The sequence below is a fragment of the Micromonas pusilla genome, assembly GCF_000151265.4.
Source record: "Micromonas pusilla CCMP1545 genomic scaffold MICPUCscaffold_13, whole genome shotgun sequence".
Lineage (NCBI taxonomy): Eukaryota > Viridiplantae > Chlorophyta > Mamiellophyceae > Mamiellales > Mamiellaceae > Micromonas > Micromonas pusilla.
The window spans coordinates 343623-360232 of NW_003315894.1; the positions used below are offsets into that span (position 1 = coordinate 343623).

Consider the following 16610-nt stretch of genomic DNA (forward strand, 5'->3'; position numbering starts at 1 on the left):
GACGACCGCGACTCGATGGCGGGCGACGCGGAGAACGAGCGTCTCCGAGAAGAAAAAGCGGCGAAACAACGCGCCGAGGTCGAGGCCGAGCTCGCGGCGCGAGAGCGCACCGGCGGCGCGGGCGACGAGTTCGACGACCAGCCCACGTTCGACGACGGCACCGGGGAGCTCCCGGAGTTTATGATCGGACGGATGATCGCGACGGGCGCCGACGGCGGCACGCTCGAGGATCACATGCAGCCGCTGCCGTTTATCACGATTCCGATTTACCGCAGCGGTCGAGGCGGGTTCGTCGAGCACAGCGCGCACAGAGTCGAGGGCGGGAAGGTCAAGTTCGCGGTCAGGGTCGTGCCGCTGTCCGAGCGCGAGGCGCACGACGAGCTCCTCGACGACGAGCCCCTCGACGCGGCGAGGGGGTTGAAGAAATTTAAGGGCGCCGCGACGAAGGCGTTGGGGAAAGTGAACGTGCTGAAGGCTAAAAAACAGCGCGAAATGCGCGCGCTCATGCGCGAAGATTCGAAGTTCGTCCCGGTCGAGTCGATGGCGTCGGTCAAGAAGGAAGACTTCGCGGACCTCCAGCGGCTCGTCTCCGGTCAGATGGATTCCAGCCGGATCACCGTGCGGACGACGATCATCCGCGGGAAAAACATGCGGCCGCTCGATCTGAGCGGCCTCTGCGACCCGTACGTCCGCATCGAGCTCGAGGGCACGAAGAAATCGTACGGCTCGTTCAAGGACCACGTCAAGGAGACGCTCGCGCCGTGGTTCTACAAGACGTACGAGTTCCAGACCGAGCTCCCCGGCCCGTCGCAGATGGTTTGCAAGGTTTTAGACTACGACAAGGGCGGAAAAGACGACCTCATCGGAAGCACGACGATCGACTTGGAGGACCGATGGTTCTCGGACAAGTGGAACGCGGACTTCGCGGCGCTGCCTCCGCTCGAGATGCGGCGCTTATCGCACCCGACCGCGACCGGGAGCCAAGGCCTCGTGGAGTTGTTTGTGGAGATATTCGAAGAAGACGGCGCGATCCCGCGACTCTTCGACGTGAAGCCCCCCGAGGTGATCGAGGTCGAGATGCGCGTGTGCGTGTTTAAAGCGCGCGGTCTCGTGAACAAAGACTTCGGCGGCACCAACGACGCGTTCGTGAAGTGCGGGCTCGTCGGCATCGACCACAAGCAGACGCGTTTCAGCGAGACGCGCGAGACTGACACGCACTACTTCTCCGACGAGCACAAGGCGTCGTTCAACTACAGGCTCGTCTATCGGTTCACGCTGCCCGTGCTGAAAGCGAAGCTCAGGATCAGCGCGTTCGACCGAGACATGATCATCAGCACGGACAGCATCGGCGAGGCGGTGATCCCGCTCACGTCGATGTGCCAGGACTTGATGCGGCTCGTGAGGAACTCTCCGGAGGGCGTGCTGTCGCCGAAAGCCGCGGTGGAGATGAGCCTCAAGACGAGCGGCTCTTTCCTCGCCGGCGGCTTAAGCGCTCTGCTCGACGGCGCGGACAGCGGCGTTTGGGTCCCTCTGTATCACCCTTCCAAGGGCGCGGTGAAGCAGGGCGAGGTCGAAATCAGGATAGACATGCTGCCCGTCTCGCGCGCGGAGATTCGCCCGGTTGGGAAGGGGCGGAACCAGCCGAACCGAGACCCGGAGCTGCCAGAGCCGATTCGCAAGAAGCTCTCCCTGCTCGATCCTCTCGGCGCGCTCGCGACCATCTTGGGCCCCGAGTTCATGCGGAAGTTCCTCATCATCACCATCTGCATGGCGTGCACCGGCGGCGCGGGGTACCTCGCGGTGATGTTCGCGAACGACTTTTTCTCAGCCTACGTCACGATGTGGGTGCAGAAGGCGTCGGGGACGTACGTGCCGCCGCCGTCGCCGCCGTCGACGACGGTGATCTATCAAAACGGATCGTCGAGTCTCGGCGATTTCGATCTCGACCGGAGTGGCGCGAACGCGAGCGCGAGCGCGAGTCTTCTCGGGCTGGAAGAAGACGACGCCCTCCTCGGAAGAGCCGGTGGCGGCGACGCGGGCGACGCGCTCGCGCTCGCGTCGACGCCCGGGGCGCGGCTGTTCGCCGCGGGCGCGGGCGCCGCGTTCTTCGCGTTTCTCGCGGCGCGATCGCTTCGCCGCGGCTTGGAAGAGGCGGTCCGGAAACCACTCGTAAGACACCGAAACGGACAGTCCGCGGCCGTTTCAGCAGGTTACGAAACGACGACGACGTAGCTACAGTAGTTATTTCTCAGAAATATCCTTTACTATAAACGGAGATTTATCCATCAGATCCATCCGCATCCGTCACCTCACCGCCGCGCGGACAGCGCCTCTCGCAGCCGCGCCTCGAGCTTCTCCGCCAGCGCGTCCACCTCCGCGTCCGAATACGTCGTCCCGAACCACGACCCCGACCAGACGTGCTTGGGGACCACCGCCCTGTCGAGATAAAACTCCCCGGAGACGAGCGTTTCCGCGGGGGCGACGCAGAGCCACGCGGCCGTGTCCGCGCCCTCCCGCGGCGATCGAAGCTTCCCCTTCAGCCGCTCGTAAAACCCCGGCAGCGCGACCTTCACCGCGTCGGTGTCGCACCAACCCGGGTGCATCGCGTAAAACCCGACCGCGCCGCTCCCGTCCGCGGGAGGTCCGACGCCGCCGCACTTCGCGACCGCGAGTCGCGCCCACCGCTCTGTGAGCGCGACCTGGTGCCGCTTTCCCTTGGCGTACTGCCGCGTGCCGTCGAACGATTTCGACGTCGACGCCTCGACGTCGCGCGACTCGAGTTTCTCCGTCAACATCCCCGCGCTGCTCACCGCGATCACCCGCGCGTGCGTCTGAGGGAGGGTCGAATTGAACGGCGTCGGTCGGAGTTGAAAGGCGGCGCGGTCTGTCTGTAATAGATCGAAAGCGAGGCGCGGGCGCGCGGAGAGAAACGCAGACGCCGGGCGGGCGAAGTCCTCACGCAGCTGAGGAACGGGGACCGGCGCTGACGAAAGGATGGATCATCACGCGCCTTCTCCCTCGCCGCCGTCCGCTCCAACGACGGCAGCAGCCCCTCCGTGAGCGCGTACGTCCCGAGCGTGTTCGTCGCGAAGTTCGTCTCCACGCCCTCTGGGGTCAGCGTCCGCTCGTGCACCATGCATCCCGCGTTGTTCACGAGACAGTGCAGCGGTCGTCCGCTCTCGACATACGCCCTGTCGGGGTGGAGTTCAAAGGCGTCAGGTGGAGTTGAAAGGCGTCGAGGGCGGGGATTGAACGCGTTGGATGGGCGGAGAGACACGCCGGGCAAAGTCCTTAAGGAACGGCGTTCACCACGCCGACGCGGTCGTATGGGGACCAGTGTGAGATAGAACGCACCTCGCGAACGCGCGGACGGCCTTCGCGTCGCTGACGTCGCACACGTCGAGGGTGACGTCCGGCGGCGAGCCGTCCGCGTTCGCGGCCGCGACCTCCTCCTTGAGCGCTCTCAGCGCCTTTTCCCCGCGCTCCTCGCTCCGGCACACCATGTGCACGGACGCGCGCTGCATCGCGAGCTGCTTCGCGACCTGGAATCCGATGCCCTGGTTCGCGCCGGTGACGACGACGTGCGTGCCGCGGAGATCTCTCGCGAACGGCGCGTCGTCGAAGTGCTTCGCGCGCGCGGCGTACCCGGACTTGAGGAAGTGCCGCCATCCCTCGACGCCGAAGAGCAGCGACCGCCACGAGTGGCCGGCCATGACGTCCGTTGTGCGCGCGGACGGTCCGAGAAGAGAGAGCAAATAATCTGTCGTTGTGCGACACGGCATCGTCGGCACTCGCCAGAAATCCATCTCCCCGCTGCGCCAGCATCAGATCTCCTCGCGCCGCGCGCGCCCCCCCACGACGACGCCGCGACGATGATGGGCCCCGCGCCGCGCGGCGATCGCGGCGGCGTCGCCGGCCCGTCCCCCGCCTCCCGCGCCCTCCCGACCGAGCTCCACGCGACGATGGGAGGCGCGCACGAGGGGCCGATCCTCGCGGTGCGATTCAGGTGCGTTCTATACAAACGTTTTTCACCCATTGTCCGGTTTCAACATTTGATCGCGTCCCCTTTCAACTGACCGGAGAACTGTTTTTGTATGGAACGGCCCTCAGCGTCAGCGGCGCGTACCTCCTGACGTGCGGCAAAGATCGAACGTTTCGGCTCTGGAACCCGTTCAAGGGCGCGCTGATCAAGACGTACACCGGGCACGCGCACGAGGTCAGGGACGTGTCGTGCGCGCGAGACAACGCGAAGATGACCACGGGCGGGGGCGACAAGCAGGTGTTTTTGTGGGACGTCGCGACGGGGCAAAAGATTCGACGTTTCCGCGGGCACGACGCCGCCGTCAACGCGGTATCCTTCGCCGCGGACGATCAGGTCGTCGTCTCCGCCGGGTACGATCGCGCGGTCAAGTTCTGGGACGTGCGGTCCAACAGCATCGACGCGATCCAGAGCGTCTGCGCGTGGAAAGACTCCGTGACGAGCCTCGCGATCACGCGAAATCATTGCGTCACCGCCGCGAGCGTCGACGGATCGATCCGCACGATGGATCTCCGCGCCGGTCGCGCCACCGCCGACGCGCTGGGGAGCGAGCACCCGATCACGAGCGTGCGCGCGAGCGGCGACGAGCGGTGCTTCCTCCTCAGCGTCCTGGGCGGGCGGTGCGTGCTGCTCGACCGCGGCGACGGCGACGTCTTGGCGGAGTACCGCGGGCACGTCCACGACGAAGGCGCGTTCGTATTCACACTGGTCCCCATACGACCGCGTTGGCGTGGTGAACGCCGATCCTTAAGGCCTTTGCCCGGCGTTTCTCTCCGCCCAGGGTCCCTCGCTTTCAATCCCCGCCCTCGACGCCTTTCGACTCCACATCTGACGCCTTTCAACGGCCCTCAGTGTCCGTCGAGTCGCGGCTCACGCGCGACGACTCGCACGTCGCGAGCGGCTCGGAGGACGGCAAGGTGGTGTTCTGGGACCTCGTCGAGGCGAACATCGCGGCGACGATAGACGCACACCCGGGGAAGGCGTGCGTGTCGCTCGCGATGCATCCCACGAAGGACGCGATGGCGACGTGCGGGACGGACGGCGTGGCGAGGCTGTGGGGTCCGACCGCGGGGCGAGGCGTCTTCTGATTCTGATCCGACGTGAGACGCGTCGAGTCGTCGGTCGCGATGTGACGTAAGGTTAGCTATAGTTATACGAAGGTAGTCGTAGACCTAGTCCCGCGGACGGAAGCGGAAGCGGAAGCGTCACGCCCCCGCCGGCGCGATCTCGCCCTCCGTCCTCCTCCCGTCGACGCCGCCGCCGCCGCCGCCCGTCGCCTCGGGCCCCTCCCCCGCCGCCGCCGCGTTGAACGCCCGCAACGCTCTCAACGCGGGCGCGTCCCACTCTCGCGCGGACTCCCGCGTCGTTGACCGACGCGGCGGCAGCGGCTGAGGCACCGGCGCGGACGTCCAGGAGGATCGCCCTCGCCCGCCGCCGCCGGGGAGTGCGGATGCCTCGGCGGCGCGGGTCTCGGCCGCATCCCCCCCCGCCGCCGCCGCGTCCTCCTCCGCCCGCCTCGCGGCGGCTTCCTCGCGCTCGCGCTCGAGCGCTTCCAGTCGCCGACGCTCCTCCTCCTCGATCGCTCGAAGCCGGTCGCGCTCCTCCTTGCGCGCGGCGGCTTCCTCGCGCGCCTTTCTCCCGCGGATGATCGCCTGTATTCGCGCCGCGGCGGCGTCTTCCTCCCGCGCCCGTCGCAGCCGATTTTCGCGCTCGGCGACCTTAGGGCCGTTCCATACGAGCGAACGTCGGGGTGGAGATCATAGGCGTCAGTTGGAGTTGAAAGGCGTCGAGGGCGGGGATTGAAAGCAGCGAGGGGTGGGCGGAGAGATGCGCCGGGCGAAGTCCTTAAGGAACGGCGTTCACCACGCCGACGGGGTCGTATGGGGACCAGTGTATAGAACGCGCCTTATCCTCCTCCCGTCGTCCCTCCGTCTTCGCGAACTCGATCCTCGCGCGAATCGCCGCCGCGTCGGACGCGGACGCCGCGTACGCGTCGCTGTCCGTCCCCAACGTCGCGCCGACGACGTCCACGAGCGTCTCTGTGACGCGCAACGCCGCGGGGCGGTCGCGTCGCTTCACGCACGCCGCCGCCGCGCGTCGCAACGCGGCGTGGTACTCCGGGTGGTCCGTCCCGAGCACGCCGGCGAGGTCGCGCGCGCATCGCTCGACGACGGCCGCGTCTTCGCGTAACCACACCGACGCGGCGGCTTTACGAAACGCCAGCACCGCGGGCGTTTCTATGTTTCCCATGTCGCCCTTCGCGACCATGACTTTGCCCCAGGTGACGAGCGCGCGCGCGGCTCGTTTGGCGTCTCGATGCGCGACGGCGACGCGGTGCAACGACGCGACGCGCATGGCGCCGTCCTCGCCGAAGAGTTTCGCGAAGTACCCGTCGAGCTCGTCCAGGCGGTCGCCGCCGCCGTCGTCGACGACGACGACCTCGTCGACGACGACGCCGTCGTCGTGAGCTATCGCCCGCGCTTCCCCTTCCCCTTCGTCTTCCTCCGAGGAAGAGTCAAATCCCCTCGCCCTCGCCATTCGAATCGTCGCCGTTCGAATCATCACCTTCTCCGCTTTCCGCACCGCGAACTTCCCGAGCTCGGCGTCCACGGCGTCGTCCAACACCCTGAGCGCGTCTCGCGCGCGCCCGGGTCGCGCGCCGTACGCGGGAAGAACCTCCTCGGGCGGGTCCTCGATCCCCGCGAACGCCAACGCCTCCAGCTCGACGTCGTCGCGGACGGTTTTGAAAATCTCCCGGTACGCCGCGTCGATGGCGTCCAGCGCGTTGGTGTTCTTCTCCGACACGCCTTTCTCCGACACGCCTTTGTCCGACCCTTTTACCGATTGCAGGGGCTCGCGCACGAGCCTCTCGAGCTCGCACGCCCACGCGCGGTCGATGAAGCGCATCACCGCGTCGTCGCGCGCCGGTCGCGACGCGTACGTCCGCGCCGCGTCGAGCAACGCGTCGACGACGCCGGGCGCCCACGCCGACGTCAGCACGTTCGGACGCGAACCGTCGCGACGATTCGGATTACTCGAACCGTCGCCATTCGAATCGTCGCCATCGCCGCCACCGCTCGCGAAGTCGTACACGACCTCCGCCCTTTCCACCGCGCCCTGCGTCGCGTAGACCCTCGCGAGCGCGCACAACGCCGCCGCGCTCTCCGCGGAGCCTTCGCCGTGTACGGCCGACGTCGCCGCGCAGTGCGCCTTCGCGCGCTCGATCGCGACGCGCGCCGCGTGTAAGGCCCGCTCGCGCCGCGGCGCGTCGTCCAGCGCGCCCTCGCTCGTGTACTCGCGCACGTACGCGTCCGCGGCGTCTTTGAGCGCGCGAACGCAGTCGGGGTGATTCGCGGAGCCGCCGCGCAGCTCCATCTGACGCTCCAGCGCGAGGTCGTAGTGGCGCGAGGACTCCGCGAGGCGGCCCGCGACGGCGTGAAGCCGCGCTTCGACGCGGAGCTCGTCGGGGTCGCGCGGGGGCGGCGGCGGCGGCGCGCCCGGCGCGCGCCGCGGCAGCGCGCGAAGGGACGACGCCGACGGCGGATTCGACGGATTAGTATCATTCGTCGTCGTCGTCGTCGCGGATTTTACGACGCCCCGACGCGCCGCGCGAGACGCGGCCGCGGCGGCGCGCGGAGGCGTCGCCGCGCCCCCGGACGACGACGGCGCGGCCGCCGCGGCGAGTCGGGACGCCGCGGGCGCGCGCGCGAGGACGTCGACGTCGTCGCCCCACGGCGGCGACGCGCTCTCGTCGTCGTCGACCGCGGACCTTTCGGCGCGCGCGTCCGCCGGGGAATTCCCGTCCGACATCGACACGATCGACGCGTTCCTCGACGGCGGCGGCCGGGACGTCGCCGTCGAGGGACGCGACGACGGCGACGGCGACGGCGCGGCGTCGCCGCCCGTCGGCTTGCTCTTCGAAGCGCCGCCCCCCATCGAGCCAGGGGACGCGCGTCGAGCGACCGCGCTGACCACAATGAAGGATGATTGTCAAGCCGAAAGGAGCTCGCGCTGAAAATTGAAACCTAAAATTGAAGATCTGATCGACGAACTCGCCGCGATGAACGAACGACTGAACCAGACGTTGACCGCGCCGCCGCGAAAAACCGCCATTGCTTTCGCTCGCCGCTACGACGCCTCTCCTCCTCCGTCCGCGCTCGCCGCCGCCGCCGCCCTCTCCGCGACGATCTCCTCCGCGCGCCGACACATCGTGTACGCCCACTTCACGAGCGCCGCGGATATCTCGCTCTCCGCCTCCGCGTCCTTCACGTAGACGCGTCGCAACCCGACGCGCGCGGCGACGATCGCGGCGAGTCTGTCATCCTGTAAACGAGCGAACGTCGGGGTGGAGTTGAAAGGCGTCAGACGGAGTTGAAAGGCGCCGAGGGCGGGTATTGAAAGCGAGGGGTGGGCGGAGAGATGCGCCGGGAAACGTCCTTAAGGATCGGCGTTCACCACGCGAACGCGGTCGTATGGGAACCAGTGTAAGGAGAACGCACCTCCGCCGTCTCGATCCCGGGCCTCGGCGGCGACGCGTCCTCCGCGTCCTCCGCGTTAGGGTCTTCCTCCGCGCCGGGAGCAGCCTCCCTCACGGGCGGTCGCTCCGCCCACACGAACTCGGTCAGCCGCCTCGCCAGCTCTCCCTCCGGCGCGAGCGCCGACTTCAGCGCGTCCGAGCCCCACGCGTCTCGGGGCTCCGGCTCGATCAGAGTCTCCGCCGCCGCGTCGCCCTCCGCGTCTCCTTCCTCCGTACCCTCTCTCGGCTTGGGCGCGAACGCTTCCTCGTACGCCGGGTCACCCAGCGCGAGGAGCGCGAATCGCAGGCCCGCGTACGCGCACGGCGGCGGGAACGTTCTCGTCGACGCGAGCGGAAGCGTCTCCTCCGCGGGGACGGATTTCGTCTCGAGATTTCGGCACCCGCGGCGCTCCTGACCCTTCTCGTAGAACGCGACGTCCGTTCCCGTCTCTTCCTCGACTAAACTCGGCGGCTCCACCGTGAGCTGCTCGAGCGCCTCCGGGGTGAGCGCGGCGTCGAGGACAGCCTTGAGCGCGTCGGACAGCTCGTCGCCCTCGAGGTTTCGCCACGCCCCGTCGTCGGCGCGGACGCGAAACCTCCAAATCTCCGGGACGACGGCGTGCAACGGAAGCACCGTGGGTTCGTTCCGCGTCATGACATCGCGCCACGTCCCCGGCCACCTCGCCTTTGGCGGCGACGGCGTCGTCGGTATCTTCGGTAAAGGCGGCAGCTCCGGGAGAAAGTCCTCGGGGGGGAAGCACATCAGCGCAGCCTCGTGCGCCGCCGCCGCCGCCGTCGTCGACGCGGCGGCGACGGCGTCCGCGTTCGCAACCGCCCTGGCGACGTCTTTGAGCTTCTCGATCAGCCCCATCTTCAACAGCGCGTCGCCGCCGTCGGCCGCGTCCATCCCGCGCTCGCACAGACGGTGTATCCACGCCGCGCCCTCCTCGATCGTGTGGAAACACGACGGCACCGCGGCGATGATCTTCGGGTCGTTCCATACGAGCGATTGTCGGGGTGGAGTTCGAAGGCGTCAGGTGGAGTTGAAAGGCGTCGCGGGCGGGGATTGAAACCGAGGGGTAGGCGGAGAGATGCGCCGGGAAAAGTCCTTAAGGATCGGCGTTCACCACGCCGACGCGGTTGTATGGGGACCAGTGTATAGAACGCGCCTTCGTCAGCGCCGCCGGGTGATTGGACAACTCGGTCGACACGACGAGCCTCCGCACCGGTCGCTCGATCGACAGCGCGCGCAGAAGCCCCAACGCCGCGCGTCTCGTGGCGTCGTTGTGCCACTTCGCGTCCTCGAGGTGCAGCGCATTCTGCGCCGCGCGTCTCTCGCGCGCCTTTTCGAGCCTCGCGGCTTTCTCCTCATCCGTCTCCGGCGGCGGCGCGTCGGGGTCCGGGTCCGGATCCGGGTCCTTCGCCTTCTCTTCCTCCGCCGCGGCTTCGTCGCCCTCCGCCGGCTCCGGCTCCGGCTCCGGCTCCGGCTCCGGCTCCGGCGCGGGCGCGGCGTCCCGTAACGTCATCACGCACGCCTTCGTCCACGTCCACAGGTCGTCCTCGTCCGCGGGGGGGAGTTTGCCGACTTTCGCGACGTAGGACAAAAGCCATCCGCACCGACGCGATTCGTTCAGACGCGCCTCCGGGTGGTTCTCCGCGATCGCCGCCGCGAGCTCGAGCGCGACGGGGAACAACTCCGCGGCGCCGTCGCGAGGGGGCGGCGTCGGGAGCTTGGGGGGAGCCGCGTCGCCTCCGTCGCCGTCCGCCGGCGGCGGCGGCGGCGGCGGCGCCGCCGGCGCCAACGCGTCGGCGCGCCGCGGCGTCGCGCGCCGCGGTTTCGGCGGAGGGGAGATGTATCCGACGCCGCGAACGCCGAACGCGTCCGTGAGGATGTTCTCGCCCTCGACGCTCACGTCGCTCTCGTCGTCGTTCGCGTCGACCGCCTCCTCCTCCTCCTCCTCGCCCTCCTCGGGGGGCGGCGTCGGCGCCGCGTCCGTCAGCGGTGGCACCAGCGGCCTCGCGGTCGAGGGTGGAGTTGAAAGGCGTCGGGGTGGAGTTGAAAGGCGTCAGATTCGGAGTTGAAAGGCCTTCGTCGCGGTGTGTCGGAATCGAAAGCGAAGGGGTGGGCGGAGAGAGACGAACGCCGGGAGAGAAAGTCCTTAAGGATCAGCGTTCACCGCGCCGACGCGGTCGTATGGGAACCAGTGTGATGACATAGAACGCACCTCAGCGCGTCGAGGACGTCGCGCTCGCCGAGCTCGCGCGCGATCTCCACGTGCTCGCGACACAGCGACGCGAGCGTCCGCGCGGCGTCCACCCTGAGGTCGAGCGCGTGATCGCCGAACATCAGATGGCACAGCGCCGTCAGCGGCGAGTTGTCGTCGCCGACGCCGCCGCCGCCGCCGCCGCCGCCGCCGCTCGCCTTCTCAGGGCCGTTCTATACAAGCGAATGTCGGGATGGAGTTGAAAGGCGTCAGGTGGAGTTGAAAGGCGCCGAGGGCGGGGATTGAAAGCGAGGGATGGGCGGAGAGATGCGCCGGGCGAAGTCCTTAAGGATCGGCGTTCACCACGCCAACGTGGTCGTATGGGGACCAGTGTAAGGAGAACGCACCTCACCGCCGAACGCGGCGCCGCACGACCCCCGCAGCGTCCGCTCCAGCGCCTCCCCCGCGTCCGACGTAGCGAGCGCGATCAACCGCACGCACGCGCGCCGTATCCCGACGGCGCTCTCCGCGTGACGCGCCCTCGATACGGCGACGCCGAACGCGTCGTCCTCGCGCCCCGGCGTCGCGACGGCGCCGCCGAAGACCAGCGCGCGATCGCTCGACGTCCGCGCCATCGCGCAAAGCAGCCGCGTCGCCTTCAGCGCGACGCCGTCGCTCTTCGCGTCTCGCATGTGATGCGTTATCCACCGCGCGGTGGGGCCGAGGACGTCGTCCGCGCCGGCGAAGTTCCCCGCGAAGACGCTCGCGGCGTAGGACGAGCCGGCGGCGACGTAGAGGAGACATCGCAACGCTGCTTCCACCGCGGGAGCGGGGAGGGGGAGGTGCTTCGGCGGCGGGGGCGGCGGGATGCCGCCTTTGCCTTTGCGCGCGGTCGACGACGTCGTCGTCGTCGTCTTCGGTCTGGCGGTGTCGTTGAACGACGACGACGTCGTCAACTTCGCGGTGTCGTCGAGGACGACGACGTCGTCGACGTCGACGTCGTCGTCCAGGTCGTCGTCTAGGCTCGGGTTCACGAGCTCCCAGAGCGCGCGGGTGTAGAAGACCGCGGCGGCGACCTCTCTTCGCAGCGGTCCCGGGACGGACACCAGGTGCGCGATCGCGCGCGTCGCCGGGAGGACGATCGCGTCGTACCGCGCGTGCCGCGCCCTCAGGCGCTCTCTCGCCCGGAGCTGCGCGGGCGTCAGCGCCGCGTCGTCGTCGCCGCCATCCTCTTCGGGCGCGGCGTTCTCGTCGCCGCCGCCGTCGCCGTCCGCGGCGCGCCGCCGTCCCGGAATCGGCGGCGGCCGCTCGCGTATCAGCGCGAAGAGCGCGTCCAGGATCCCGCGCTCGGACGCGGCGGCGACGGCGTCCGCGTCCCTCGGGTCGATCCCGCCGCGCACCTCGTCGCACGCGGTCGCGATTCGCGTCAACGCATCCTCGTCCGTCGCCGTCGTCCGCAGACGCCGCGCGAGCGCGTGGTAGTTGGTCGCGCCCTCCTCGTACTCCGGCTCGTCCGGGTCCGGGACGTCCTCCGCGGGCGCGGCCTCGGGTTCGTCCTCGTCGCTCTCGACGAGGAACTTGCGAGCCATCGCGCCCGGGTCTCTGCGCGCGCGACGACGACGAGGGAGGGCGCGGCCTCGTCGCCTCGGAAGCGGTAACGGTCGTAAACTCGTATCGGTCCATCGTCGCCTGACGAGTACGAAAGTACGACATCCAACGATACTAATTGCTCATACGTAGGTCTTTTCGTACTGCGTACCTCATATGAGCAATTAGTCTACCATGAGCGCGACTACTTATTTAGGGCAACTCGTCTCTCGACGGGTGGCGGTGGGGCGCCGCCCAGATCTCTCACTCGAGCGCCCCGCCGCTCGCTCGCGCGCCGTCGCCCCACGCACGCGCGTCTCTCGCGATGACGACGACCGGGAAGCACCTCCTCGTCATCCCCACCCTCTCCGCGGAGCCGTTCGCCGCGATCTCCGCCGCGGTGACCGCGCACGGCTTAGATCCCGCGCGCGCGCACCTCCTCTCCGCGCTCGACGGCTTCAGCGCGCCCGGGTGCGCGTCCGCGATCGCGACGGTCAACACCCCGCCCGGGTGGCACACCCCCGACGTCATCGCGACGCTCTTGACGACGCTCGCGCCGGGGGGCACGCTGCGCGCGGGAGGCGCGCTGGCGGGAGGCGGCGCGACGCGTTTCGGCGCGCCGTCGCGCGAAGATCTCATCGTCGCCGGGTTCGCCGACGCCGTCGTCGACGCCGTCTCCGGCGTCGTCGTCGCGACGAAGCCGACGTGGAAACCCGGCGCGGCGTTCGCGCTGAAGACGCGGAAGCAGAAGGAGAACGTCGGGCCGGGGAACGACGCGAGGGCGACGGCGAACGGCGCGGCGGGCGACGCGTGGAAAATCGCCGCGGAGGACGCCGACGAACTGATGGACGAGGACGCGCTCCTCGACGAGGACGAGCTGCGCGCCGGCGCGGACGCCGCCGCCGCCGCGAAAGCGGCGGGGGACTGCAGCACGTCCGCGAAGGCGTGCAAGAACTGCTCGTGCGGCCGCGCGGAGATGGAGGCGGCGGGCGATGGCGACGCGGGAGGGGAGGGATCTGGATCCGCGCCGAAGAAGGAACTCACGGAGGAGGAGAAGAAGAACTTTAAGAGCGCGTGCGGGAACTGCGACTTGGGGGACGCGTTTCGATGCGCGGGGTGCCCGAAGCTGGGGCAGCCCGCGACGGCGAAGTCGGGGGGAACGAAGGTGACGGTCAACATGGCGGACGATCTCCCGTTCTGATGAGAGGAGGTATCTCGCGTCGCGGCGTTGTCGCGGCGTCGCGCGTCAAAAAAATCACGTTCAAATCGTTCAAATCGTCTTCTCAAGTTGCCTCACATCGCCTTCGCTTTCGCCTTCGCGCCGACGCCGTGCTGCGCGATGATCGCGTCGTACACCACCTTCACGCCCATCAACACCAGCGGCACGCCGTTCCCCGGCCGCGTGCTCGCGCCGACGAAGTGTAACCCGTCGCACTCGGGCGAATCCAACGGCGCGATGCCCGTCCGCACCGGCGGTCGGAACGCCGCGAGCTGCGTCAACCCGTGCGATAACCCAAACACCGCGCCGTGCTTGATGTTAAACTTCTGCTTCCACTCCGACGGCGTCGTCACGCTCTCGTGCTCGACGTGCGCCGCGAGGTCTCCGTGCCCGGCTTCTTTAAACCGGCGGAAGATCGCCTCTCGCGCGGCGTTCACCATGTCCGCCTCCTCCGGCACGGGAATCCCGCGCTTCTTACACATCTTCGCCTGCTCGTTCATGTTCGCGACCGGGAACAAGATCATCACGCTGCTCTTACCCTCGGGCGCGCACGTCTTGTCCGTGTACACGGGGTTGTGGCAGTAAAAGTTGTGCTGCCGCGGCGCCGCGAAGTCGTCGACGCAACACGGCCTCTCCCAGCTCCCCTTGTAATCACCCGACAAGAACACGTTGTGATGCAACAAGTCCGGGATCACGACGTCCAGGCAAAAGTTGAACTCGATGACGCTGCACGAGTACTCCGCGTCCTCCCATCGCTCCGCCTCCCTCTTCGCCTCCGGGAACTCCTCGTGATCGATCAGCTGCTCCCACACGCACGGGAGGTCGGGGTTCGCGACGACGACGTCCGCGTCGATCGTCTCCCCGTTCTCGAGCCGCACGCCGACGACGCGTCGCGTCGCCTTGCTCCCCGGCACCTCGCTTGCGCGCGTCGACGCGTCCAGCGGCTCGGTGAGGATCGCGGCGACGCCCGCGTTGACTCTCGTCTCCGCGCCCTCCTCGTCCGCGAGCTTTTGCAGACTCCCTCGCACTTGGTCGAAGCCCCCGGTCGGGTACCACACCCCGTCCGTGAGCTCGGTCGCGGCGAGCAGCGAGAACACCCCGGGGGCGTTGTACGGGCTCAGGCCGACGTACAGCTCTTGGTACGAGAACAGCGCACGGAGGCGCTCGTCTTTGAAATATTTCGCCATCTGAGGGTAATTGTCCATACAAGCGAACGTCGGGGTGGAGTTGAAAGGCGTCAGAAGCGGAGTTGAAAGGCATCGAGGTGTGTCGGGATTGAAAGCGAGGGGTGGGCGGAGAGATGCGCCGGGAGAGAAAGTCCTTAAGAAACGGCGTTCACCACGCGAACGCGGTCGTATGGGGACCAGTGTGAATACGAACGCGCCTGATTGAACTGCGGCAGGAGCAGGTCGATCGGGTTCACCGCGAGCGCGAGCGGGCCCACGCGCGAGAGGTCCACGAAGTCCAGGATCGAGTTCGCGTCTCTCTCGATGAACGCGGCGACGCCGTAGTCCAGCGACGCGCGCGCGCGGCCGAGCCAGTCGATGTACCGCCCGCCGGCGCCGAACTCGACGTCGTCGAGTTGCTTCCGCATCTTCTCCGTGTCGTAGAGCAGGTCCAGCGTCGTGTGGTCGCCGAAGTGCGCTCGGTACGCCGGGTCCACGCGCGTTATGTCCATGTAATCCTCGAGCTTCTTTCCCACCGCGGTGAACTGCTCGCGGTACCGGTCCGGGAGGAGCATGAGCGAGGGCCCAGTGTCGAATCGAAAGCCGTCGGGCCCGTCCGCCGGGCCGAAGGACTCGCTGCGGCATCGCCCGCCGACGTCGGGGTTCTTCTCGAGGATCGTGACGTCGTACCCCGCGTGCGCGAGCCTCGACGCCATGCCGAGGCCGCCGACGCCGCCGCCGACGACGATCGCCTTCTGCCTGTCCCCCGAGCCGCGCGGCGGTTCCGGCGGCGTCGTCGTCGTCGTCGTCGCGTCGCCTCCGCCCTCGGCCGCGGACGCGCGGGGCGCGACGACGCGACGCGTCGACCGCGGCGGCGCGCGGCGGCGCGTCGCTCGCGGCGCGTCGACCGCGAACGTCGCGGTCGCGCTGGGCGCGATCGCGCGGGATGCGGAGAAGACGGACATCGCGCGCGTTCGTGTCGCGTCCGCGCGTTCGTGTCGCCTCCGAGTGACGCGCGATGTCGACGGCGACGGCGACGTCGCGCGGACGTCATCTTATCCGGTGCGTACGCGAAAGTGTGCGGGTTTCAGTGCGTTTGCTCATACGATCGCGTACAAACTACCGCCGAAAAAGCGAGCAGCGCCTTTTTCCCGTGAAGCGTCGACGACGGGACGAACTCGCTCGAGGACGCCGCGAGACGTCATTGACCCACGCGCGAGACACGGCGCGCGTCCATCGTCCACGATGGCCTTCGTCATGTCCGCTCAGACTGTCATGCCCACGGTCGGCGTGCGCGCGCGCGCCAACGCGCCGCGCGCGGCGCCGACGCGCGCGGTCGCCGCGCTCCCGGAGATGACCGGCATGAGCGCACACTCGCTCGGACTCCGCCGCGACGGTGCGCGCTCGGACGCGCCCGCCCGCCGTTCGCGTCCCCTCGCGTCGTCCGCCGCGCCGCGACGCGCGCGTCGCGGTCGTTTAGGGTCCTCAGCGCGCGTCGGCGCGCTCGCGTCGGCGCGCGACGCGGTCGTCGCGTCGCGCGTCGCGCGATTCCGTCGCCGCGCGCGTTCAGGGTTTCAGGGTTTTGGGCCTCGGCGTCTCGCTGCAGAGAGGGGGGGGAATCGACGCGCGACGGGAGGTCTCGCGACGCGCCGCGCGCGCTTCCTCGCGTCGCGCGCGCGCGCGCGTCCCTCCCGCGCGCGGCGACGTCCCCCCCCTCTCTGCAGCGAGACGCCGAGGCCCAAAACCCTGAAACCCTGAACGCGCGCGGCGACGGAATCGCGCGACGCGCGACGCGACGACCGCGTCGCGCGCGGACGCGAGCGCGCCGACGCGCGCTGAGGACCCTAAACGACCGCGACGCGCGCGTCGCGGCGCGGTG

At 68.8% G+C, this 16610-nt stretch overlaps 9 protein-coding genes across 9 annotated transcripts in view; 4 read left to right on the top strand and 5 right to left on the bottom strand.

Moving 5' to 3' along the window:
- The first annotated feature begins 658 nt into the window (after window positions 1-658).
- MICPUCDRAFT_29414 (uncharacterized protein) lies at window positions 659-2288 on the top strand. The gene is made up of 2 exons (XM_003062768.1): window positions 659-1376; window positions 1491-2288. The coding sequence occupies exons 1-2, from the start codon at window positions 814-816 to the stop codon at window positions 2230-2232; spliced, it is 1305 nt and encodes a 434-aa protein (XP_003062814.1). The 5' UTR covers window positions 659-813; the 3' UTR covers window positions 2233-2288.
- Window positions 2289-2309: 21 nt separating this feature from the next.
- Window positions 2310-3713, bottom strand: MICPUCDRAFT_21814 (uncharacterized protein; the record flags this gene model as incomplete). Its single annotated transcript, XM_003062975.1, has 4 exons — window positions 2310-2831; window positions 2979-2983; window positions 3007-3191; window positions 3355-3713. 4 exons carry the CDS (start codon window positions 3711-3713, stop codon window positions 2310-2312), a joined length of 1071 nt encoding a protein of 356 aa, XP_003063021.1.
- A 162-nt stretch (window positions 3714-3875) lies between these two features.
- On the top strand, window positions 3876-5127 carry MICPUCDRAFT_52609 (uncharacterized protein; the record flags this gene model as incomplete). The annotated part of the gene is made up of 3 exons (XM_003062769.1): window positions 3876-4006; window positions 4111-4772; window positions 4892-5127. The coding sequence occupies 3 exons, from the start codon at window positions 3876-3878 to the stop codon at window positions 5125-5127; spliced, it is 1029 nt and encodes a 342-aa protein (XP_003062815.1).
- A 43-nt stretch (window positions 5128-5170) lies between these two features.
- On the bottom strand, window positions 5171-7975 carry MICPUCDRAFT_52610 (uncharacterized protein; the record flags this gene model as incomplete). Its single annotated transcript, XM_003062976.1, has 2 exons — window positions 5171-5757; window positions 5894-7975. 2 exons carry the CDS (start codon window positions 7973-7975, stop codon window positions 5245-5247), a joined length of 2595 nt encoding a protein of 864 aa, XP_003063022.1. The 3' UTR covers window positions 5171-5244.
- A 515-nt stretch (window positions 7976-8490) lies between these two features.
- On the bottom strand, window positions 8491-9462 carry MICPUCDRAFT_52611 (uncharacterized protein; the record flags this gene model as incomplete). Its single annotated transcript, XM_003062977.1, has 1 exon — window positions 8491-9462. The coding sequence occupies one exon, from the start codon at window positions 9460-9462 to the stop codon at window positions 8491-8493; it is 972 nt and encodes a 323-aa protein (XP_003063023.1).
- Window positions 9463-9664: 202 nt separating this feature from the next.
- Window positions 9665-12348, bottom strand: MICPUCDRAFT_52612 (uncharacterized protein; the record flags this gene model as incomplete). The annotated part of the gene is made up of 3 exons (XM_003062978.1): window positions 9665-10571; window positions 10781-10992; window positions 11167-12348. 3 exons carry the CDS (start codon window positions 12346-12348, stop codon window positions 9665-9667), a joined length of 2301 nt encoding a protein of 766 aa, XP_003063024.1.
- An 842-nt stretch (window positions 12349-13190) lies between these two features.
- MICPUCDRAFT_21968 (uncharacterized protein) lies at window positions 13191-13547 on the top strand (the record flags this gene model as incomplete). The annotated part of the gene is made up of 1 exon (XM_003062770.1): window positions 13191-13547. The coding sequence occupies one exon, from the start codon at window positions 13191-13193 to the stop codon at window positions 13545-13547; it is 357 nt and encodes a 118-aa protein (XP_003062816.1).
- Window positions 13548-13591: 44 nt separating this feature from the next.
- MICPUCDRAFT_36095 (uncharacterized protein) lies at window positions 13592-15733 on the bottom strand. The gene is made up of 2 exons (XM_003062979.1): window positions 14989-15733; window positions 13592-14752 (listed from the first exon to the last, which is right to left on the bottom strand). The coding sequence occupies exons 1-2, from the start codon at window positions 15694-15696 to the stop codon at window positions 13640-13642; spliced, it is 1821 nt and encodes a 606-aa protein (XP_003063025.1). The 5' UTR covers window positions 15697-15733; the 3' UTR covers window positions 13592-13639.
- A 212-nt stretch (window positions 15734-15945) lies between these two features.
- MICPUCDRAFT_29418 (uncharacterized protein) overlaps window positions 15946-16610 on the top strand; it is a 1523-nt gene continuing 858 nt past the window's right edge. Inside the window, exon 1 of the mRNA XM_003062771.1 lies at window positions 15946-16127. Coding sequence (XP_003062817.1) covers window positions 15977-16127 — 151 coding nt within the window. The 5' untranslated portion in view covers window positions 15946-15976. The remainder of the gene's footprint in view (window positions 16128-16610) is intronic.